This window comes from Aedes aegypti, chromosome 2, assembly GCF_002204515.2.
Source record: "Aedes aegypti strain LVP_AGWG chromosome 2, AaegL5.0 Primary Assembly, whole genome shotgun sequence".
NCBI lineage: Eukaryota > Metazoa > Arthropoda > Insecta > Diptera > Culicidae > Aedes > Aedes aegypti.
Genome location: NC_035108.1, coordinates 155,654,837 through 155,681,058, shown reverse-complemented (window position 1 = coordinate 155,681,058; position 26,222 = coordinate 155,654,837). Strand labels below are relative to the sequence as shown.

General features: G+C 40.1%; 1 protein-coding gene across 5 annotated transcripts in view; it reads left to right on the top strand.

Annotated features, from left to right (window-relative positions):
• Positions 1-26,222, top strand: part of LOC5566042 (WD repeat-containing protein 47) — a 330,929-nt gene that overhangs the window by 68,139 nt on the left and 236,568 nt on the right. For all 5 annotated transcript variants that reach the window (XM_021842875.1, XM_021842872.1, XM_021842874.1 and 2 more), the window contains one exon: positions 23,269-24,046. In XM_021842875.1, the coding sequence (XP_021698567.1) occupies positions 23,329-24,046 (718 nt within the window). In that variant the 5' untranslated portion in view covers positions 23,269-23,328. The remainder of the gene's footprint in view (positions 1-23,268; positions 24,047-26,222) is intronic.

Sequence of the window (26,222 nt, the reverse complement as noted above, 5' to 3'; positions counted from 1 at the left end):
TCAACCTGGAGTTCAGGTCGTTTACAGCTTAAAGTTTCCTTATTGTATGTTTTACAGCGCTCTTACATTTAATATTGAATAATATTTTACTTTTATTTTGTTTCATGTTATAAAAGTTCTACCGAAATTAAAATAATATGAATTAATAAGGAATTATATGTAAAGTAGTGCAAAAAGGAATTGAACTATACTGTTTAAGCAACAAGGTGTAGAATGATGATTTTTACTGTACGAAATATGCATTTATTCAATGAAGTTTGTAGCGTTTTATAGTTACCATGATTGCGAGTTGTTTCCGTACTAGTTACCGAGTAGTTACCGATTTGCGTACTTTTTTACGATTTTGCGAAAGGCCACTTGATTGTATGATAAACTTTATCGAGTTACGCAACTCTCCTGAATTATACAATTAATTAGTGTTACGTAGTTAGTCATGACGATACTAAAATCATTGCTGTAATTAACTCTCACGACACACACAGTAAAGTAGGCCCTTTCATGACGAGTTGGCGTTTGAAAAACAATGAAAAATTGTAAAAATTTCATTTTCGTAATTTTTTATCGTAATAGGCTGTTGTTCATCACGCTAATCTATCATGAAACGGCCTAATTTTCTGCACTGAATTATACAATGCGGCAATTATAATTACGGAACTAAAATCAGTTGCGTAATGACTTTTACGGAATGCCTTTTTATTACACAACTGGTTTGAGTTGCGTAATGGATCATAACACAACAATTTTCAGAAATTACAAAAAAATGAATGCATCTTGATATGACTTCTGATACTCCCAAGTGGTACGCAATTCGGTGCAGAACTTGATTTTTACAGCGCTCGTCGTAATTGTCCAACTCAGCAAGCCTCGTTCGATAAAAGTACGACTCGTGCTGTAAAACATTATTCTGCAACTTGCTGTGTAAACTAATATTTTGCGTAACACAAGGATATAGGTAATTATACTGTTGTGGAATTAAAAGCCGCTTTTAGCAATTTTCCATCACATCAAAGTTAGTCAAAGTTGTATAAAATAATGCTTTTAATGATATTTAAATGAACTTATGAATGTCGTAGATTAGAACATGTTTTATAGTAGATGAAAGTTGAATTATTGAGTAAATTTAGACTTTGTTGTAAATGTGAATATTCATTGAATTATTAATTTCTGAGAACCGATATCTCGTTTCAGAAAAACATATATTCTAGATTGATTTATTTTCGTCAAGCAACGGATACTATTTTGTCAATCTTGAAACTAACATCCAATCATTTAAGCTGAATCGCTCTTGGCGACATAAATGAGTAAGCTTCAGAGCTGCAGAAGAACGGCACAATAATGAACCAGACGGTGATATCGATTGCTTATCGACACAGGGAGCCCGCCTTCCTGCTGGTGCGATGTGATTGGCACTATTTGGATGCAACGAAGACCTTTGCAGTGCAACGCACTGTCAGCGTTTTTTTTCAATCGCTTACTTGGGAATTGATGTTTACTTGCAAACGACAAATGAGAATCGTGACGATAGCACCGTTACAGTTCAAGTTTGTTTACGCAGTTCCCGCACCATTTTTGGAAAGCCGGCACTTGTTATTCTTCTTCTTCCTGGCGTTACGTCTCTACTGGGACAAAAACTGGGTTTCAACAGTTTTTATCTGAAAGCTTTCTTTGCCAACCAGAAGATACCCACAGGTAGTGGATGAAATTCCCAATCTATGGGGTTCTGCACAAAAATGTACCTCTCCCTTTCACTCTTTCATTAAATTTGTAAACAACAAGGCCAGTAAACGTCAAAATTCCATACAAAATCAAAATCAAGGCGGGTTTAATTCTCTAAGGTGTCCCGTTATGCTCACTTTGTGGAGAAAACCAGACAGGGTAGGTGAGGAAGGGCTGGCCGTTTTGTTTACAAACATCTGAGATAGGTAGTCGAGAGAGTGACTCCTGATTGGTTGGAGGAACAGTGTTGTCAAGAATAAATCCAATCTGGTCGCCCCTGCTCCTTGTGTGCTCTATTTCTTTATTTCTTTTTTGGCGATTTCGCCCACAATGATAGCAGCACTGTTAGTCTCAATTTCAGCATCATCCAGGCCAGGCAGTAATGTTTGTAAACAGAACGGCCAGCAAATTAAAAATGGCCTCCTAGTCACTTTCGCCAAGTGGCTACACCTTACTCTGGTTACGGAGTAAAATGCACACACCTTGATCAAAACAGTGCAGAGGCCTATGGGGCTCTGCATTGTTTTGATTTTGTATAGGATTTCGACGTTTACTGGCCTTGTTGTTCACTAATTTCATAGCAGAGTGAAAGAGAGAGGATGATTTTTATGCAGAGCCCCATTAGACCTCTGACCTACTGCAATTCTTGTCCCTGCAATAATTTTTCATTGGAATGAAGTATTATACGCCCCCCTCCAATAATTTCAACAAAAATAAACTTAATTTAGACCAGTTGAATTTTTTTCACTTATGGTTATGTTTATTATTCCAAAGTGTGCAGGAAAGTTTCAAATCTGGACCGACTGGGAATCGATCCTAGGGATCTGCTTTGTAACAGACGTTATCACTAGGATTGTGTGCCATTGAACAGTTCTACTACACAGCGTAACAAAAATGAAATTTTTGCGTGTCTCAAGGATCAAATTATGTGTCTCTAGCAGATTTGGGGTTGCTGAATCTGGTGCCATTTTCAGAAATGATCCAGCACGTCACAATTTTTTGCTACAGGTCGCCAAAGTTGTATAAAATACTGGTTTATTCATGTTTACATGAAATTTAAAGAACAATTTATCATTTTTTTTCGAAATCTAATCCACCAAACATGCAAAATAAAACTTGGACTTTCATTTCAGACATAATTTGATTGAAATTGCGCGATTATATTTCGATTAAACCGATTTTTTTAACATGCTTGCAGTCTCCATACAAAATTCTTCGTTTCTTCTATATGGCAAAATACAGAAATTCTCTTAACCATTAAACAATAACATTTCCGCATCAAAAGTATTACAAATTTTGATGATAAGTATTGATATACACATAAAGTTTGAGTTCTATGGCAAATTAAGCCAATATATTACCTTACAAGCTGGCAAACTTGCATGCAAGTTGACTGAAATAGTCATTTTTTGCATTTTCAACAGTCAATATCTCAAAAACTAGACGTGCTACGATATTTCTGAAAACGGCAATGGATTCAGCAACCCTTAATTAAGTGAATAGCGGTATTTTGATGCTGGAGACAAAAAAGTGTTCCGCAGTGCTATTAGTTTTAAAAGCTCTCAAATTCTTAATTTAGCCGCATGAAGATTTGCAGAGAAAGAAATCAGTTACCAAACTTGAAAAAGAACACCTCTCAACAACATAAAACGCGGGACACGCGTTGTTTGTTGTTGCTGTTTAGATACAATTTGTTTTTACTTTCGTCTATACAGGCTTAATGGACGCCAATCATTGAAGGCGGCACTTGCCGTCTCGTCGTTCGTCGTCGCATCGTAACCATGTGAATTTTGTTTGTTTTTTTTTGTTTTGTTCACTCACTATAAAATCGCAGGTCCCTATGTATGTTTGTTTTTTTTTGTATTGCGTTTTCACACCTAGATTTTTCGATTTCGTTTGTAGGTGCCTTCTGCAACGTTACCTATGGTAGAAAGCCCACCTCCGACATAATTACCACTCGCCGAGGAGAGCTGGCACCGCGTCGTATCGCCAGGGTGATAGCGATCAACCGTTTATATCAACGTTTAATTATGACTTGTCGTTTACTTTAATGAGCCCTATCCTTCAGGTTACAGGCGAGGGTTGTAATTAGCATGTCGTATCAGAGTAATGAAACAAAATCTCCAAGAACGTCATGTGTTCGAAGAGAATTAGGATTTTGGGTTTTGACAATATACGTGGTATGTTATTTTTTAAAAAAGCAAATAGAAAATCATAAAAGGGGTGAGAAGAAATCAGCTTGATTGAATTTTAGTGTAATTTGACACTTGATTGGAAGAGAGAATTTGTGTGTGATATGCTCTATTTGCCGTGTAACATCGTGAGATGTGACTTCCCACCTTCATAAATCGAGATGTGTTCGACTGTGAAATTGTGTCTCAACGACATATCTAGAGGGGTACCAGACGAAAGCAAAGAACTGTGTTCAGTCTATCCTCCGTGACTCAATATTGAAAACCCATCGAATCATGCAAATATAGGGTTGCGGAATAGAAATACTACGGAATTCTGTTTGAAGAGATTAATGTATAGCTTGAAGTAGTTTTGAAATTGAGTTGTAAAATCCATATCTCTAAGCAAATACACTCAGTAAAAACATAGCACCATTATTACTGTAGTATTACTGCTGCTCTGTTAAATCAATATATTGTAGCTCATGGATGAGTTCGAGATGTTGTTACAGAATTCATTAGTCGATAAAGCACAACACATTCACTTCAACTTAACAAACTTTAAGATTGGTGTTTTTTTTTTTACTACGCATTACGTCCTCACTGGGACAAAGACTGCTTCTTAGCTTAGTGTTCGATGAGCACTTCCACAGTTATTGACTGAGAGCTTTTTTGCAAAAGTTGCCATTTCGCATTTGTATATCGTGTGGCAGGTACGATGATATTCTAAGCCCGGGAAGTCAAGGAAATTTCATTTACGAAAAGATCCTGGACCGACCAGGAGTCGAACCCAGACACCTCCAGCATGGCTTTGCTTTGTAGTCGCGGATTGTAGCCACTCGGCTAAGGAAGGCCCCTTAGCCTTAGTTATATTCTGTCAAGAAAAAAACTCTCACAGCTTTTTACATACAATCCGTACGTTTCTTTAGCTATGGCTATAAGAATTACTCGTTACTTGTTATTTTAACTGCATAACTTCAGAAAACTTGCAAGACTAATGATAAGTCTCTTTTAGGAGTATCTATGACACTTGGTTGAAAGACATTTAGCCGAATGGCGTTCAGTCAAAAGTACGTTTGATCCAAAGTATGCTTGATCGAATGGACAGTTCGTCGGATGGACATTTGGTCTAAAACGTTCGATTGCAATAGTCTTTGAACATTTTGTCAAATGTAAATAGTATGGAAACGAAGTTTTAAATTGATTCCGATTATCATTTAGATTAGCATTTTGTAGCTAATATACAAAGTTTTAATAATTGGAAAATGTACTAGCCAATTTGTGACCAATCAATTTGCGGTTAGCAACATTTTGTTTTTCAATACGATGGACGGGCCTAGTGTAGAGGATAGAAAACATGCCTGTCACGCCGAGGACCTGGGATCGAATCTTATTCCCAAAAAAAAAATGCTTTTACTATCGAAGGGGAAGTAAATCCTTTGGCCCCGAGATTATTCATTATGAAAACATTTGGAAAGAAAACATGAATTCAAAATCATTGTGTTCACATCGTTGAGTAATGAAATAACTTGTTGTGCAGTTTTTCAAAGAATGATAATATTTAAAAATAATAATGGATTTATTAAAACTAAATATTTCAGTCAATGTACATTAATGTGCATAAAAACTATTTTTGAAAAAATCATTTAGATAGTTATCGATCTCCTGGATAGTTCCATAACTTCAAAGCACAAACAAATAGACGGGTGACGTTTAAAAATAAGATTACATAAAATGTGTTTTTGATCCAACAGCAGTTGATAATTCAGATTATTCGAAAGATTTTTACCAATGCTCACCAACTTAAAAAAATTGTTGGACTGTGATGCTAACCTGTAACTAACCTAACCTGTAACTAACCTAACCTGTAAGCTAACCTAAACTAAACTAAAACTGCATGTTATTTTTAATCTTTCAATAAACCATTTCAATATAAGCATTCGATCAAATTTGCGATCGAACAAACGTCATATGATTTAATGTGATTCGACGAAATGTTCTAAAGGTTTTGGGCCAGATGACCCTACGACTAAATGTAGTTTTAAACAAATGTCGTTCAACCAAATATCCTAAAGCCCTTTTAAGAGGCTTGGGCACTATTTTATTGCATGTCTCTGAAGGCCTCTGTTTCAAACGGAAAGCGTTTGAAGTTTTTTTTTTATCAATATGGCTGTGGGATACTCCCGGTTCGCACTTCAGCGAAACACCCGCGAATCAACTGTCCGTACACTACGCGACCACTTGTGATACGATCACACGAAATTAAATGAATTATTCGCACTTCAATCGAAACCAACAGAACTAATTTATTCTCTTTACACAGTGGACTGTATTTACGATACGCGACGCGACGGTCCAACGGTCGATACCGATGCCGTCGGTGGTTTGGTTATAACTAAATCTCCTTCGTATCTCTGCATCAAGGGATGCTGCAAGAGATTAACTCGATCCCTCATCGGGTTATCTCTCTCTGGGAATCAACATATGAGCTATTGCTATCTACCTAGAGCATTGCGGTCACTCATTTGCCGATCTGTCTCGTGGTACAGTGGCGCGTAAAAATATCGTACCTATCTATATCTAACATACCGGCCGCCTTGAGTTCACTCAATCCAAATACCTATAATACCTATATACAAGAACAATTCAAATTTAAATACTGATCTTCTCCAGATACATCACCAATCTCGTTTCTTCCGATGAAAAGCTCCTCCTGGCGCTCTACAGGCTAGACCTGACCGTCCTTCAAGCTGGTTGTAAGCGATGCCTTCAACTGATCCTCGTTCGACATTCCCTGAAGACTCTGCAAGACCTTGTACTACAGCATGACTTCAGCCGATGGACTGGATGCCGTACGCTGTCGAAAAATAACATGGCTTGATTCCAGAACAGACTGATAGTTGAAGGGACATAACTTATCTGTCGCCCCCTGGCGATAACGGACGAGTTCTCCATTCTTGCCAAAGTGTGCCCCTATGGGGGCGTAAAACGCTGTGCTGAAGTGGCTGTCGTACTGGGTCTGAAGTCGTCGTAGAGAAAATACTGTTGACGAGAAAAAACGATTGGGCTCCGAACAAATCTTTGGGTTTTGACTACGTAACTTTAAGGGCGGCCCCTGGCGAATGCGGCAAATGCCGCTTGCTGCCAATAATGCCCCTACTGGGGCATACTTAGCTTGGTCGATCGCAGGGTTGACCGACAAACGATGTACCAGGGATGAGTGAGTATCTGCTGAAGATCAATAACGCTTTGTATCCGAAATACTAATTTGAAAGGGCTGAACGTAACTTAGATGTCGGCCCCCTCGGCAGATGTGGCAAATCGCCACGAGATTGCCAACGGTTGCCCCCAATAGGGGCGTTGAATGCTATTGAGTAGTTGTAGACTGATGAGCAAAAAATATCCAAGCATACGGGCAGCAGAGTTTGACTGTCAAGGGAGAGCAGATCAGTTCCTTTCCACATACACAAAAATGTAATACGTAACTTGGGGAGAGCCCCCTGGCAATAGCGGCGGGAATTCACCGCAAGGTGCCAAATGTGCCCCAAATGGGGGCGATAAAACTTATTGCTGAACTGGATGCTGCTCCTCGACAATCGGTGGGACATTTTGCAGTGGAAGAATACAGATTTTTGAAATCCCTCGACGGTATGATCCTTCCTTCGTACGGACGGTGACCACTCTCACGTTTCCGTCGGAACCTGGATGTAGTTCCTCTACTCGTCCCAGTTTCCACTTGAGCGGTGGAATGTTGTCTTCCTTTAAGAGCACCATTGATCCGATGCCGAAGTTGTCTCGTTGCCTCGTCCACTTGTTGCGACCTTGTAGACTTGACAAGTAATCCGTTGACCAACATTTCCAGATTTGCTGGCTGTAGTTCTGAACTTGCTGCCACCTGCTGAGCCTACTCTCTCGTAGCCCGCTGAGATTTGGTTCAGCTATTGCGGTAAGTGGGCGTTGGATTAAGAAATGCCCAGGAGTTAGGGCTTCCAAATCCCGAGGGTCGTTGTTCAGCGGAGTCAGTGGCCTAGAGTTCAAGCACGCTTCAATCTGGGTAACAACAGTGTTCATTTCATCGATCTTCAACAATCTGTTACCGATCACTCGCTTCATGTGACCCTTTAACGATTTCACAGCGGCCTCCCATAGGCCACCAAAGTTGGGTGACCGTGCAGGGATAAACTTGAACTCGATCAAGTCTCGCGCTGTCTCCGTTGCTACGCGTTCCTGGAACTGTTGTTGCTGGAACAGTCGATGCAATTCATGCAGCTCTCTACGAGCTCCAACGAAATTGGAAGCATTGTCGCAGAGTATCAACTCCGGCCTTCCACGCCTTGCGACAAATCTCCTAAGAGCGGCAATAAAAGCCTCGGTGGTAAGATCCATCACAACTTCTACATGCACTGCCTTGCTAACCAGACAGACGAAGATGCTAAGATAGCATTTCACCGGTGCACCTTTCCGGGTTGGAGGTTTCAATTCGAAGGGACCGCAATAATCAACGCCTACACGCAAAAACGCAGGGGCTGGCGACACGCGTTCCAGTGGCAGATCTCCCATCAGCTGTTCATGGGTACGCGGCTTCGCTCTGAAACATTTCAGGCATTCGTGCATTACCTGTCTGGCAAGGTTTCTGACGCTCAATGGCCAAAATCTTTCTCGGACACATGCTATCATAAGCTGTGGTCCTGCGTGTAGCAGTCGGTGGTGATAATCAATCATGATGAGCTTCGTAAGCGGATGATGACTGTCCAGAATCATGGGATGTCTGCGGCTTCGCGAAACTGGAGCGTTTCCGAGCCGACCGCCCACGCAGAGTAATCCATCGATCACCACAGGATGCAGATTGTGCAGCTTCGAAGATGGTCTAACTTCGTTCTTGGCTGCGATGTCCGACATTTCTAGTGGGAAGCATTCCGACTGGGCTAGCTGTACTAGAGCTAGTAGGGCTGATTCGTGCTCCTCAGCTGTAATAACTCCTGTCTTCCTTTGTTGACGATTCCGCTGTCGACAATTGAACGTAAATCGGCGTATCCAACCAACTAGGCGAACTATGCTGAGTAGAGCTGAACGAAGCGTGAAGATTGGACTTGGCGGCAGAGCTTGTAGTACTGCTGATACAAGCGGTCTCTCCTCCAACGTTGTCGAATCGAATTGCTGCTCGTGAGCTTGCATGTTTTGTGGCCAGTGCCCGATATCCTTCTTCAGCCATTCCGGTCCGTTCCACCATAGCGAGTTGTTGGCTATTTCCGCCGGCGTGGCTCCTCTCGATATAATATCTGCCGGATTTTCAATTCCCGGCACGTGATTCCATACGCCACCCTTCGTGACATGTTGTATCTCCGATACGCGGTTTCCTACGAAGACCTGCCATCTGGATGGGTGTGACGAGATCCAGCATTTAACAATCGTTGAATCCGTCCAAAAGTATGCCTTAGCTGCGATTTGCAGGCTCTCCGTCACTGCTTCGTAAAGATGAGCTAACAATAGTGCTGCAGACAACTCCAATCGAGGTATATTCTGCTTCTTTTTATTTTTGCTTAAGTCTTCCAGTGGTGCGAGCTTTGACTTAGCCATCACCAAGTTGATGGTCACTTCACCGTCCGTGCTGATACACCGCAGGTATATAGTCGCACCGTAGGCCTTTTCGCTAGCATCACTGAATCCGTGGAGGTCACATGAGGTCACGTCTTTGCTGAAGGCTATCCATCGTGGTACGGATATTGAGTCCAGCTCGGTAAGGCTGGTTCTAAACTCTGACCAACGCGTCTGCAGTTCGTTGCTTAGTACCTCATCCCATGAGTACTTCTCCTTCCAGAGGCTTTGCAGGAACAGCTTTCCCAGAACTATAACAGGACCTACTAGTCCGTAAGGGTCGAAAAGCTTTGCAATTTCCGACAGAACAATACGATGAGTCACCAATGCTTCAGGCCTCCAGTCCGGTACTTTTATCCTTAGCGTGTCTGTAGCTGGCTCCCAAGTAAGACCTAACGTCTTCACAGTAGCTTTCTCGTCCAGATCGAGAACTGCACGATCATCTCGTAGGTTGGAAGGAATTTCCTGCAGAATTTCCGGATGATTGGAGTTCCACTTCCGGAGATTGAACCCTGATCCTTTCAGAAGCTTGAATACGTCCTTGCACAGCTCCTTCCCTTCCTCAATTGTGTGGGTTCCAGCAAGCATATCGTCCACGTAAAAACTTTTCTTGACCACTGCTGCAGCAGCTGGGTAGCATTTTGCTCCATCTTCGGCACATTTGTTCAAGCACCGAGTCGCTAGGTATGGTGCAGATGATGTACCGTAGGTGACCGTCTTGAGCCTGTACGTCCGTAGTGGCTCCTGCGTCGAATCTCTCCAGAAAATCTTGTGTAGCTGTTGATCCGACGCGTGCTGCCACACCATACGATACATTTTCTCTGCATCCCCTACTACGGCGTACCTGAACAGACGAAACCGCAACAGGATGCTCCGCAGATCGTCTTGAACGACTGGTCCCACCATCAATACATCGTTTAGCGATACACCTGAATCCGTGGGACACGACGCATCGAAAACTACCCTGAGTTTCGTTGTCGTGCTGTCTGGTTTCATGACAGCGTGATGCGGAACGTAGTACTCCGGAGCTTGCTCGTCCTCATCCGTCAGCACTTCTTCCATGTGGTCCATACGTAGATATTCGTGCATGAATTCCGCATACATGGCCTTCATTTCTGGATTTTCATCCAGTCGCTTCTCCATCGAAATAAATCGCTTCTTCGCAATCGCCTTTGAACTTCCTAGTTTGTGCAGCATGTTTTTCTTCTTCGGCAACTGAACTCGATACTTTCCATCAGGATCTCTTGTAGTTGTCTCCTCAAAGATGGCTTCACAGGCAGACTCCTCGATGGATAGACAGCTCTTTGTTCGACAGGACTCTAACTCCCAAAACTTTGTCAGTTCCTCCAGGACTTCCTCTGTAGTCACGGATGACGAAGCTAATGCGCTGTAGCTGACGACTCCTGACTCAGGTACTTCTCCTGCGACGATCCATCCCAACTCCGTGTTGTGTAGAATCGGTCCCGACCTAGAGAGTTTCAGCTGCTCGTTCAGCAAGAGTTCGAAGAAAACAGCATTTCCCAGGATCACGTCAATCGATCCCGGTTCATTGAATGTGGGATCTGCTAGGCATATTCCCGTAGGTAGATTCCACGTCGAAGTATCGATGTACTGCTGCGGCAGACTTGATGTAATCTTCGATAGTACAACGAACTTGACCTCGCAAGACATGTACGAAGTATTACAGGATAACACCGTTGCTAATATAGCTTGCTTAGCAATCGAACGGAGACCACCAATTCCATCGACTGGTAAGTTCTCCCGAAGTCTTTGGAACTTTAGTTTTTGCGACAGGTTCTCAGTGATCATGCAGACTTGAGATCCGCTGTCCAGTAAAGCTCGAGCATGAATAGTATTTCCGTGCCGATCACCGAGCTTCACTATAGCAGTTGACAACAAAGCAGTGTTTGATTTGTGGTGTGTATTGGATGATGTAGCAGTGTGGTGTACAGTGGAAGGGTTGGTGGGAGGTGGCGAGAATGCATTTTGCGAAGATATACTTGGAGTTAGTGTGGTCTGTGGGATTTGAGAATTGTTCCGGTTTTGGGCTTGATTAGATTGCTGAGACTGGGAGTTCGCGGCTTGAGGTCCTTTAGAGTGTTTCTGGGAGGAGGGCTGATTCACATTCTGCCCAAGACCAGCAGCATTGCTGTACGGATGCAGCAACTGGTGGTGGCGTTGTCCACATTTGCCACATGTAGACCTCAAACAATCCGCGACGAAATGACCAGAACGTAAACAATTCAGACACAATCCAAGTTTCCGAGCAAGAGATTTCCGATCGACGACCTTCATCTTCCCAAAACTCGTACACTGCTCCACGGTATGTGGTCCCCCATTGCATACAAGGCAACCTTTGCTCGTTACCGCAGCATGAACCATGGGATTCTTGTTAAACTTCTTGAAGTCGTTGCTCTTCCGCGCTGAAGTTGATTGCAAGATTGCACAGTGGTTCTCCAGGAAGTCAACCATGGCTTGGTATGACGGGATGTTCTTTGAACTATGATGCGTTTCCCATAGACGGAGTGTATCGTCGTCCAGCTTCTGAGAAAGCATGAAAGCTAGCAGCGTACTCCATTGATCAGGGTTTTCGCCTAGCTTCTCCAGCTGTTGGAGGTTTATCTTGAAAGTCATCAGGAGATGGTTCAGTGCTTGAAAACTCTCCGACTTCATGGAAGCAACAGAGAACAGTGCCTTCAAATGTTCCTGTGCGATGAGCTTATGGTTCTCGTACTTGGACTCCAGGATACTCCAAGCTAAATCATAGTTGGCAGCTGTAACCTGGATCTGGTTGATCTGGTACAGAGCTTCATCCTTCAGAGACGTACGTAGATAGTTGAATTTGTCTATGGTACTAAGGTGATTGTTGTCGTGGATCAGCGATGTAAAGTTGTCTCGGAAGTTCATCCAATCCAACAGCCTTCCCGAGAACGTAGGAAGCTTCAACTCAGGATATCTTGTCCGCGATACCTGGCTAACCTGGGGCTGGACCTCCTGTTTCGGCTCTCCAACAGCTCCCGGATATCCACCGATCTTCGAAAGAAGCTTCTGCTTCAAATCGAAATATTTGTTTTCAAATTCCTTGAAAATCTCAGCATTTTCCCTTTGGCGGGCCTCAGCCAGAGCAGCTTGTCTGGACGCTCCATCCTCAGCTCCCTCTTCTATTCCGCCAACCGCACTTTCAGGTTCTATATCCAGATCATCAGTTAGCACTTCGATATTCACTCTCAATTCACAGTATTTCTCATAAACATCGTCCAACTTCTTCAATCGCAGTTGCACGGTACACTTGTCACGTTCTTCTTGGTACGTCGACAGGAACTCTTCGATGTTTTCCAAAGAAATCCGCGCGTGTCGCTCCTGCTTCACCAGCTGTCGAAGCTGCGTTGTCGGCATCGTTGTAGAAACACTGGTCACGCACTATGAATCACTAAACCACAACTCACTCCCGAAACCTCAAGCGACCGAACGATTGACAGCAATTGACAGGCCAACGTACCACCAAGTGGTAAATTCTCAATGAAATAGAGCAATCAAGAAGTGCCTAAAAGGCAAAACATAAATAATCAAGCCAGAGAATCTCAAAACCTTCTCCACAGAATGCTACTGATGAGTACAATTCGCATGCAATTAAAACTCAATCAGAGCTTAATTTTCTCTACCGCTCGTAGAGCTTTCGGTATGGCTGGTACAAATGCTATCCAAGCCAAACCACCTCAACCACTCAATCACACGCACACTGTACTTATCTGTTTTCTGCTGCTGAAGTCCGACTGTCCTGGGGCCTTTGGTATCGATGGTGATGTCCACTGCAGACGAACGAGATACTTCTCACTCCTGGAAGACTAACAGCAACCACTAGAGCACCTACAGCAACCACGCATGTAATTCCCCAAAAGGCGACGGAATAAATCTTCACCACAGCAGCATCAGCAGCGAGAATAGGCACTTTCCCCAACGTTTCTCCACGCCGGCAGAACAGATTTACTATCCTCCACTATCACTATGCCAGTACAATGGCAATCAATTCAGACCGCACTGGTCTTTTGTACACTGGTCGATGACCGTATCGACCCAAGCCAAGCGCACTACACGGAACACGTATCCTTCACGAGTCTGGCAAATCCGGCTCGAAGGACCAATATGTGGGATACTCCCGGTTCGCACTTCAGCGAAACACCCGCGAATCAACTGTCCGTACACTACGCGACCACTTGTGATACGATCACACGAAATTAAATGAATTATTCGCACTTCAATCGAAACCAACAGAACTAATTTATTCTCTTTACACAGTGGACTGTATTTACGATACGCGACGCGACGGTCCAACGGTCGATACCGATGCCGTCGGTGGTTTGGTTATAACTAAATCTCCTTCGTATCTCTGCATCAAGGGATGCTGCAAGAGATTAACTCGATCCCTCATCGGGTTATCTCTCTCTGGGAATCAACATATGAGCTATTGCTATCTACCTAGAGCATTGCGGTCACTCATTTGCCGATCTGTCTCGTGGTACAGTGGCGCGTAAAAATATCGTACCTATCTATATCTAACAATGGCCTCAAAAGTAATCTTTGCTGTATGCTCCTTGCAGTGCACCCTGGCGTACAATTCTCAAACTCCATAATGTTCAGGAATTCTCTTAGTGATTTATATAGAGATTTCTTCTGCAATACTTGCAGGGACTCCTCCTGAAATCCCTCCAGAAATTCATTCAAAGCTTCACTAACAATCCAACGTCTAGAGGGGGATTTCATAGTTTTTAAGGAATGCATAGAAGCAGAATATGCTCCAGGGAATCCAACGCATCAACCTCGTGTAATTTCCACACGATTACTTAACAAAATCAAAATATCACCCCTCGATTTTCTCCAAAATGTTTTATTTTTCTTCCACCGTTTCCACAGAGGTTTTCAGCCTGTTTAGCTCGCGGAGTACTTTTTGAAATAAAATTGTTGCTGTGAGCTCCTGTTCTTCATCACCTCTCCATTGAAATCCGGATTTTTTACGGCCGTTGCGGCCAAAGTACGACCCGCGAGCTGCACGTGTCGTCTGGATCTCCTGATTGTCGTCGGGGCTCTACTATCATGGATAGCATACTGATCTATTCGTATAACTATCTTGGATCAGCAATACAGGTAAAAATGAGCCTGAGCATCACGCATTACGCGCTTAAATTGACATTTTAATCCAAAGAAAATCATAAAGTAGGGTCGATGTACCAATAGCCGCATAGCTAAGAACAAATATTCGTATAAAATCGAAAAATAACGCTAGCGTCATTATTTTTACATCATCTGGAAGCTTTTTATCTTGGTTTTGTTGGAAAAATATGAAAACTGCGAAAAGTCATATGTTTGCATTTATTATCCCTTGTGCCACTATAGGAATACATGTGCCTATAGTAGCACTATTTCTGTTCCTATAGTAGCACTAGCATCTCGGCGTTGGCAAAATACTAATCAAAACCGTATTTTTACAAAGCTTTTATATTTTTCCTTGAAAGTGTGGATCAAAAGCTTTCGTTTGATGTAAAAAAGAGTACTTAATTCATTAATTATTTCGTATAATAAAAAATAGTTTCTCTCAGTAGTGCTACTATAGGAACAATAGGTTAACTATAGGCGCAAGGGAGCTCAAATTTTAAGCAAAACTAATTATTTCGATCATTTTTTGAACAAAATCAAGCTGTGTATCAATGGTACTTAGATAAATAGCTCCTGACCTTCATGTCAAAAAATATTTTGAAAAGATTCATAGCAAAACGGCCGTAAAAAGCCACTAGTGCGACTATAGGGGACTGTCCACTAAGGGAACACTGACCCTACCTATGATTCATGTTAGTCAATCTTTCTTTTAAGTTTATTATCTTTTCTTTTTTTTTTCAATTCTGATTTTAAAACATTTGTTTTATTTGATTGAGTACGCCTGACATCGTAAACAGTAACGATTATTCAAATGTAAATATATTTGGGTTTCTTCGGCAGTAGTTTTTTGTTCAGGAGATTGTTCGTGTTTTTTTTTCTAGGCACAAATAACTGAGCCAGTTTCTGTAGCGATATTTTTACTTTTAAGTACTAATGTTTTTAAATTAGTTAACCACAAGATAGACACTCATGGGAATATTCAGAATTTTGATAAAACTAGTAGAACATTACTAATTTTGTATCACGGTATCAAAATCTCGATTATTTTTAGGTTGCCTGTACCTCACATTTTTAAGAAGAAGATAATTATCCCGATAAAACCCGTAACGCTGGTAGATCACCTTTTCGTGGTGCGTTACGTGGTAAGATCTACCATATTGTACTCTAGTTGCATCTGTTCTTGTGAATACTTATAAGTTACGGTCGGAAGAGTATAAGAGAGTAAAAAGCCACTAAGACCCACATATTTGTCCTAGATGATGAGGAGGTTGAAGTGGAAAAATGGCTCAATCAGCATCTGAGGTTGATTTCAACTCATGAGACAAGTACTTTCCGAGTTCAAGAGTTTATCTTTCGATATCTAGGAGGAAACGATTCCGAATCAGTGGAGTAGCAGACCTCCTAACTTCTAAAATAAGCTTCTTGTTTCAAGGAATCTAAATGTCTCATGCGATGAAACCTGTTCACAGATTCAAAAACGACTTTGAAGCTTACAAGCAGAAGCAATAATTTGATACGCTAGAGTACCGATGCATGGTCAAAACCAGTATCATTCAACCAGCATAGTGGCCGATCCTGATTAAGGGGCGCGCTTTTGAGAGTTTAATGGTGACAAACTGTTTTCTCCAAAAGGTATAAATAGCGGTATCTTTTTCTAAAGAGGCTCTATGCAAAATGGTAAAGAATGATATTTGTATAAAAAACGACTACTTCATTATTTCTCAATAGTAATGGAGTAGAACGACATGCACTAAACAAAGGACACGGGTATACCACAAAAGATCAGAGAAAACTGGTCGCAGTGGTTCATCCCGAACAGAAACAAAAACAGATCCCGACAAAACTCGCACATCCAGAAAGTTTCAAAATATTTTGTCTTTGAAAATTACATTTATTAATTTCAATGCTTGTTTCCCATGCCGTATCTAATTTTGCAGCTTAAACTTTTCGACAACAAAATATTTTTACCCTTAAAATTACAAAACCTAACCCAAGCGCTGAACGGTTTTGTAAAAATATCCGAGATATTGGACAATACATTTGCAACTTTTTCTATTCCCCATACAAATTGGTTAACTATAGGGGCTAAAATCAGATTTTTAATTAGCGTTTTTTTCGATTTAATTCGTGTTTATTTCAATATTTGATTTGGGGGGGTACAATTGTTTTCAAAGGATATATGGTTTGATTACTTTTATTATTCTAGTTTAACAATATGGCTCTTTGGAGCTCCGGTATTTTTCTTATTTAGCATTAGTAGTAAGCGTGTTCTTACTACTACTTTGGTAATTTTTCCACTCAAATATATCATGTATAGACTTTGATTTGAAAAAATGGATCCAAAGTTGACCTGGACACTTTTGATCATGTTTAACATTCAGTCAAAAAACGCCACATGAGGTTTACATTTTATCACTGGAGTTGTTCCTGACATTTGAAAGAAACACGGAAAACACAATGAAATGAGTTTTAACCAAGAAGTGTTACAAAATCTCAAGAACAGTAAAAATGTTTTTTTTTGGGCTTGAACTAATGAGAAAAAATAAAAAAAAAATGAAGTAAACATGTGTTTCTGGTCTAAACTTAGGACTTTAGGACCTTATTGCTGTAATTCAAAAAGTTGAAGGATGGTATTTTCAGCAAAGTTATAAAGTTAGACAAGATAAACAAGTTTGCTGAAGAAAGTTTTCTTGACGTGATTTCTTATTTTCAAATCAATTGTTTATAATTTTTCGTCGTAGATTTCACTTTATACGGTTTTACTGTTATTACTATCGAACACTTAATTTGAAAAGTCGATCAAAAATATATGTAAAAATTTAAGTAATGTCTGAAAATTGCGTCTAAAAATATCTAAATCTGCCCTACCTAAATTGATAATTTTTTATCGAAAATCAAAAAAATAAAATGTTTTGTCTAATACATAAAAGATTTATAATGTTCGAGATTTCGACCCCGTGTGTATCAGGCTTGTAAAATTTGTGTTTCGTCATCTATCATAATGTCGAAAACATAATAAAATGAAGATTAATATTCTAAAGCATTGGTACAAATTTTCAAAACTGTCGTGGAGCACCTGCAAAGGCTTCACGGAGCACGATCTGTAAACCGCTGCTCTAATAACTACTTAAGCGTATCTTCTAAAGATTCCAACAGTAGTTTTACGGAGAAAATTATCTAAAGTTGAATCCACAGTTTATGAAAAAATATGTTTTTTAGGGAGCTGTAGGATAAGTGATCAAATAATTTTGGGTGCCCCTATTGTTGCGGTAGTGCCATTTATACTGATTTTGGCTTGTTGATATACGAAATAGTTGAAAAAATCGTTTAAATTGCTTCAAATTTGATGAAATGCCACCAAAACTGCTTAAACTTTTCTCGCTTGTACCAATAGATGCGGTAAAGTGTTCCTATAATGAAGGATCTCATTATATAAGAAAACAAATGGATACTGCAACCACACAATGAATACTGCAACCAGTGTTGTAAGCAATCACGGTAGTCGGCACATTTTCGCTGATATTCGCAACACGAGCGATCAAACGAATGTCGAGAAGAAAGATGTCAATTGAATGCCATTGACCACGATAGCTTCGCGAGGAATCGTTACGGTTTTGTTTGTTTCTGTTCTGCTTTCATTGTATGTGTGTTACATATGACATAACAGGAAAGATCAACTATTCATGTTGGTTACGATCCGATGTCTGAATTCTATGCAAAACTTATGATTTATGTATTTTTGTGTTTGTCGACGTTCATTCTAAAGCTCGTGCTGTGACTTCTGACCATGGCAACGAAACGAAGGTTGCGCAAAGTGTCGAATGTTTACAGCACTGAATGCTACTATAGAAACACAAATTAAAAAATTACCGCAACTAAAGGAGTTAGTGTACCTTAGTGTACCAAGAGGTAAGGTATTATTTTTCACTGATATGCCGTAGGTTACTGCGTTGAAATATTTTTTCCTATTAAGTAAATAATCGTTACTTCCCGTTACAATAATAATATGCACATTGATTGCACTTTCTAACTTTTGAGCGATTAAATGAAGGTGGATCGTGCTTACTACCTCCACTATTGGAACATTTACCCTATATCCTCCAAGAGATCCTACACCGATTTGTCCAGTTAATATTCCTTCGAAAATGTATCCACAGTTTTCCCAGAAGCTGTTCTACAATGATGTCCAGGGATTATTCCAAGAATTATTATATGAATTCTTCCAGGAACTCCTAAATAATTTCGAACAAGGATATCTCATTTAGTTCTTCCAGAAGGAAGTTATTATTCCTGTAGTTCCTCTAAAACATTTTAAAGTAATTTCTTCAATAAAACATCGTCTAAATTTTATTTAAGGTTTTACTCCAACAAAAACTACATGAGTTATATGGGAGACGGACCTGGTGTAGGGGTTAGAACAGACGCCTCTCACGCCGAGGACCTGGGATCGAATCCCATCCCCGACATAGTCATTTATAACGTAAGAGTTATAGTGACGACTTATTTCGGAAGGGAAGTAAAGCCGTTGGTCCCGAGATGAACTAGCCCAGGGTTAAAAATCTCGTTAATAAAGATAGAAAAAAAAAAAATACATGAGTTATTCCAATGCTTCCTCTGATCGTTTCTGTACACATTTCTTCAGGGAAACCGTTCGATGTTTTTGAAGGATTCAAGATATTCTTTCAGAAAATCCTGCTGGATATTATCCAGCGATTCGGTTGATTATGTTTTTAATAATTATCTTAGCAATTTCTCTAGATAGTATCAAGACTTCCACTGGACTTTAAGAGTACTTTCAGAGATCCTTGCCGGATGTCATCGTAAATGTCTACGAAAGTTTCATCAGAAATTACTATAAGATTTTTCTAAAACACTCCCAGAAATTTCTCCAATAATTACTGACAGTCGAGACAGTCGTAAAAAAATCTTTGAGAGCTTCCTTGAGTAAATTCAATTTACTCGAAGAATTTTTGGAGGACTTTCTGAAGGAATCTTATATTTTTAAAGATGCTTTTCAAGGTTACTTAGAAGGTAGTTTTTAGGTATTGGCCATATTAAAAAGACGACAAACTTTGTATGGAAACTACATTACCATGTTGAAAAAATTGATGAAATCAATTTTGAATTATGCAATTTTAGCCAAACAATATCTCATACAAAAATTGAATTACAAAATAACACAGCGTAACAAAAATGACATTTTTGCGTGTCTCAAGGACCAAATTATGTGTCTCTAGTAGATTTGGGGTTGCTGAATCTGGTGCCATTCTCAGAAATGTTCCAGCACGTCACAATTTTTAGCTACAGGTCGCCAAAGTTGTATAAAACACTGGTTTTATTAATGTTTACATGAAATTTAAAGTAAAATTTATCGAACTTTTTTGTAATCTAATCCACCAAACATGCAAAATAGAACTTGAACTTTCATTTCAAACATAATTTGATTGAAATTGCGCGATTAAATTTCGATTAAATCGATTTTTTCAACATGCTTGAAGTCTCCATACAAAATTCTTCGTTTCTTCTATATGGCAGAATACAACAATTCTCTAAACCATCAAAAAATAACTTTTCCGTAACGAAAGTATTACAAACTTTAATGATAAGTATTGTTATACACATAAAGTTTGAATTCTGTGGCAAATTAAGCCAATATATTACCTTACAAGCTGGCAAACTTGCATGCAAGTTGGCTGAAATAGTCATTTTTTGCATTTTCAACTGTCGATATCTCAAAAACTAGACGTGCTATGATATTTCTGAAAACGGCAATGGATTCAGCAACCCTTAATTAAGTGAATAGCGGTATTTTGGTGCTGGAGACAAAAACGTGTTCCGCAGTGTAATCATAGTTAAAATTGGGTATAAACATCAATAAAACTCCAGGGGGCCCAGATAGCCGTAGCGGTAAACGCGCAGCTATTCAGCATGACCATGCTGAGGGTCGTGGGTTCGAATCCCGCTGGTCGAGGATCGTTTCGTAAAGGAAATTTTCTCGATTCCCAGGGCATAGAGTATCTTCGTACCTGCCACATGATATAAACATGCAAAAATGGCCAATCGGCAAAGAAAGCCCTCAGTTAATAACTGTGAAATAAAGTGCTCATAAGAACACTAATCTGAGAAGCAGGCTTTGTCCCATATTAACCCATATTATCTATTATTTTGACAACCTGTATTGTGATTTCTGAGACTGACAACGGATTCACACGCGAGAAGTTTATTTTGTTATTATGTTGAATATCGTTGAAAAATTTGGAAACAGTAGAATGTCACTTACACCCGTTTGCGTTTGGGCCCCTCATTTTGTAAATGCTCTTATATTAAATCATTTTATTTCATTATTTTCTTTATGTACTCTTTTTGTCTTTTGAATCAGAAAGCATAATGGCATGCGACGGTTAGAATCTTCTAACCTATATAAGATATTAACCGCTCCACTCCATGATACTTTCAGTGAGTTGAATATAGTTGAATCGTTCTTCTTCTACCACTTCGCCAGTAATAAAGACAAATGTCTGAACTTGCCTAAATAACTTTCGTGGAATGCTTCATTCATGTACAGTAGCAGATTGATTTTACGAATGCTTTAGTTTGATACTTGTGTGATTATTGACACCCTGACAAATCGTACACAACTTAAACAAAATTCAAAGCAAAGTTATATGAAACTTGAAATGCATAAATGTAAAACGTTAAACTCGAAATCCGACGAGTGCAAATTTCCACATCAACACTAAAATTGTCTGAGTACGAATCATTTGATCATTCATCTATGGACAAGATTGCTTTGCAAATCAGAAAAGCGATTGTTAAATTTTATATAAAGAGGAAGTGAGAAGAATTACTAAAAAACACGAGATGAACTAGTTCTGGAATTTCCAAAATTAGTATAAATGGTTTATAAACGTTTGAGGAACAAATGGTCCAAAGACTAAACGTTGAACGCACATAAGGTCGAATGACAAAACTTCGAAAGGCCAAAATGTCAAAAATTATTTGCTTGGCGGAAATTTTTCCCTTCTTTAAACCTTTTGTCCTTTCTGTTTTTTTTTTTTACCCTTTTACCGTTTTGGCTTTCGACCTTATGTCATAGATTCTATATGATCAATCCTTATGGGCCTCACAAATACTCAGATTTGTTTGACAGAAAACAATTCAAAATCGTTTTATAATGTACCTTATAGTGAAGAGATGTTTTTATGGGAGTTATCTTTTTTTTATCCTACATAGACTTGTCTTTCTGTGGCTGAATGCTTGATGTGCGTAAACCTTCAGCTTCCATTCATCATTGGTACAAAAATCGAATGATTACTGTTCACATACTGGATAAAATGCCTTCCATTTCAACAATGAAAAAACTTATATTCTTCCCTTCTACCAGACAAGAACAAAATCCACGACCCTTCTGCTGAATTACTAAAAAGGAATTTATCGATTTGTAGGCGGCTGGTGTGAACGCTTATGGTATCCCTCAAGATGGAAAATGAGATTAGTGCGCTGTAACACCATTCGTAATTCTCTTAGGAAACAACATCAAACAGATTAAGCGGTTATTTATGCTTTCTTATTCTATTGTACGCGAGAAGGGTTTTCTTGGTTTCTTTCTTTTGGACGAGTTGATTTGTAGCCACAAACAATCAGCAATTCAACAGTTGGCACATGTTGCTGCTTTTCATCTGGCACAATTATCGCCGTCGGTATTGCTCGCTATCACGTGCTCCATCTGGCAGAGCACGTGGGGCATGAATTTTGATGACCACTCCGTGGGAGATCGCGGGCACTGTGACTTTTGCTTTCCATTTTCCGCTGATTGCATCCAGCAACGGTAATGATCGAATTCATTCAACTCGTCTTGCTCCCCGAAAAAAAATGGAAGGTACTTGAAGTATGCATGCATAGCCAAATATTTGTATGGACCACTTATGGCAATCGTTCAACCGAGAGGGGAAAAAATCGAAAGTGAAGTTCAGTATACTGCCCGTGAAATTAGTGAGCTGAAAAGGAAAGTTATCATCGTAGATGGACTGGATTCGCGCTTATTGTTTGGCAAACAAGCAATGAGAAATGAATATTCACAATGTTATTAGGACTGGTAGATCTCTGTTTAGAGATTAGTCACTATATTGATGCAAGCCTCTATTTGATGGATGGATGGTTCTTATAGAGGTTATTCTAAGAAAATCCGTAAGGATTCGTTCCAGATTTTTAACTATATTCTTTTAGGGCGTTATTTTTTTCGGAAACATTGAGAGATTCCTCTAAGAGTTTCACGTCGATTTTCCGGTTATTCTAATACTTGTCGTAATGTCACGATAAAGTATCTAAAGCTCTTTAAAATATTCTAAGATAAAATTCGGGTCGGATAATTTTGAAACTTCTGTTTTTTGTTTGGTTCTTTTTTTTTTTTCTTAAGTTCATATGTTCAGGACACTACTATTTTAAAGTCGCTACCAGCCCTACACCGTCTATAAAAAGTATATAAACTGATTAAACAACAGCCTTTGAAGATATTTTACGATATACCGCCCAGAAGATATGACAACATGCACAAATTGCACTTCCAACGCAATCCTCGTCGTTTTACCACCCTTTGTTAAAAGTCTGTTTTTTTTTTTTCATTTTCCCATTGCAGATCGCGCGGATCTTTGGCAAACTGGCCGCGGGCCGCCAGCACGGTTATTAATGTGAGAAAATGTCACCGGCAAGATTGTCGCTTCGGGAGGAGGACATTGTACGGTTGGCTTTGGAGTTTCTGAACAACCGCGAGTTGCACATTTCTCAACTGTCGCTGGAGCGCGAAACGGGTGTCATCAATGGCCAGTACTCGGACGATGTGCTCTTTCTGCGGCAGCTCATACTCGACGGTCAGTGGGATGATGTGGTGGAGTTCATTCAGCCATTGGAAGCGCTGCAGAACTTTGATATGAAGCAGTTCAAGTACACCATCCTTCGGCACAAGTACATCGAACTGTTGTGTATAAAGTCGGAAGCTGGTGGACTTGGAGGGCCACCTCTGATCAATAACGTGGAAGGAGCAGTCGAGGAGGTGGTCCAAGTGCTCGGTGAGCTGGAAAAACTCTGCCCCACCAAAGAAGAATACTCAGCACTGTGTTTGCTGTTGACCCTACCGAAACTCGGTGACCACATGCAGTATCGGGACTGGAACCCGAGCAAGGCGCGAGTGCAATGTTTTCGGGAGATATTCCCACTAGTGGAGAAGTTTTTGCCTGGCGATAAGAAAGCCGGGGCGACTCAATCGGTGTTTGCGAAGAATGATCGGCTGGTGCAGCTGCTAATTAAGGGTATATTGTACGAATCGTGTGTTAATTACTGTCAGGTTAAGGCAACTGGTGCAGCGGATGCCGCTGCACATAAAATCAATTTTTCGAGGGTGCTGGATGGATCGATAGGTGAGTTTTGTTTCAAATACATTCTTTTGTTGAACTAGAATTAAATTATTATGAATAAGAGTAGATTTCCCAGCAATGCACACCCCTAGTAACAGAGCTATCTTGTAAAATAATATTCTCTTAGAGAGCAATGTTTGCATAGACACTTGGAATATGTTTCGATAGTATACAACTACGTCCTTACGGGAAGGAATGTTAACCAGAGAACCATTGTTACTAAATACAGAGTATACCTCTGCATCTCCACAGCTGTCATTGAAAGAAGGGATCAGTGAGTCACCCATGGTTGGTTCTTCTTCTTTCTGGCGTTACGTCCCAACTGGGACAAAGCCTGATTCTCAGATTAGTTTTCTTATGATCACTTCCACAGTTATTAACTGAGAACTTTCTTTGCCGATTGACCATTTTTGCATGTGTTTATCGTGTGGCAGGTACGATGATACTCTATGCCCTGGGAATCGAGAAAATTTCCTTTACGAAAAGATCCTCGACCAGCGGGATTCGAACCCACGACCCTCAGCATGGTCATGCTGAATAGCTGCGCGTTTACCGCTACGGCTATCTGGGCCCCATGGTTGGTAATGGGATCCATGATATATTTATGCCTAACCGGGTTTGCGAAATTATTCAAATCCGCTGAAATAGTAATCGTTCGACCTGCAAGATCAAGCTTCGCGATCAAAAGATCAAACACTACTCACTTATAATATACAGTATCGGACAATAAAAATGCACAAAACCTGTTCTTAACTTTCAACTTTAATAATTTATTGATAAAGAAAAATATAACGAAAATATGTGATAAAGTATTTGCTAAATGCCATTGCGAGGTAAATAATGATATGCAAAAATAGTGTTGGTCTTGTCGCTTGTTTGACATAAAACTTAATCAAACTGTTGTAAACATGCACCGACCTGAAAATTTTCATAGATCTTCAATAATTCAAGGTAATTCAATTCATTTTCCTTACAAAATAAAGCTAATACTAACTAAGTACTAATAGTTGCGTAGTAATTTGATTTGATGACTGCTGTGAATCGGACTGGCATAGAATTGATCGAAGTAATAAGTCGATCAATCGGTATTTTAGATCATTCTTGCTCGAGACCTGCCACTAGATCGTCCGGATTTCTGTATGTTCGAACACGAATTCGACGCTCGAGTTCCTCCAATAAGTGATCTATCTATCGGATTAAGGTCCGGGGGTCATCGTTTTAGTTGCAATGGAAGCATAGTGATCTTCAACAGGTCCTTATACACCGCAGCAATCATTGTGCCTTGAATTCGACGTATGGGACCGGTACGACATCTTAATAAAAAGGATCTTTTGAATAGCAATGCAAAATTTCACATTTCCATATATTTACCCCAAACCATGACACTCCCACCGCCAAGTTTGGCAGTTGATATCTCGGATTATATCGTTGTCCTTTTGATTGTGCAAATTGAGTTTGCTTTCATCAGGCCACAGTACTTGTTGCCAGTCGGACTTCGACTTATGTTGGAACCGTCTGGAAAAGTCAGCCGGGCCTTCCGGTTCTTTTGTGATATCAGTGGCTTTCTCGCTGGTCAACGGACAAACAGTTTCCCATAGCGTAGACAGCGTCGAACGTCGAACGCGATTCTTAACAATTCGGATCATTGCTATTTCGTCTTCTTCGATCGATTTTCGAGGACGATTGCTTCCTGCACACTTAAATTATTTTACGGATTCCTGTAAAATCTCAACAGCTGAACAGTTCGGTGAAATAAATTAACGGAGTACGGTAAATTTTTACAGTATTCCGTGAAAAATCACCGTAATCCGTAAAATTTCGACGGAATTACGGTGATTTATTTCACCGAACTGTTCAGCTGTTGAGATTACGGTGAAATTCACCGTAAGAGCTTAGTGTGTGGTTTTCTCTCCGTTTATTTAGACTGAGAATATGCTCGACAAATTTTGCCTACGGTTGTGTTAGACACATCAAATTCTTCAGCGATTTGACGATTCGTTATTCCAGACTCCTTGATCCGAACGATGGCCAAGCGCCCATCGCTTCATGTTTCTTCATAACAAGTAGTTTTGAACAACACCGCCAGAAAAACAAATTTTTGCAACCGAAGTCTAACAAAAAATAAACTACAAAAAACTTGGTGCTCTTTTTTTGTCCGCATAGTTTTCAAATACACGCT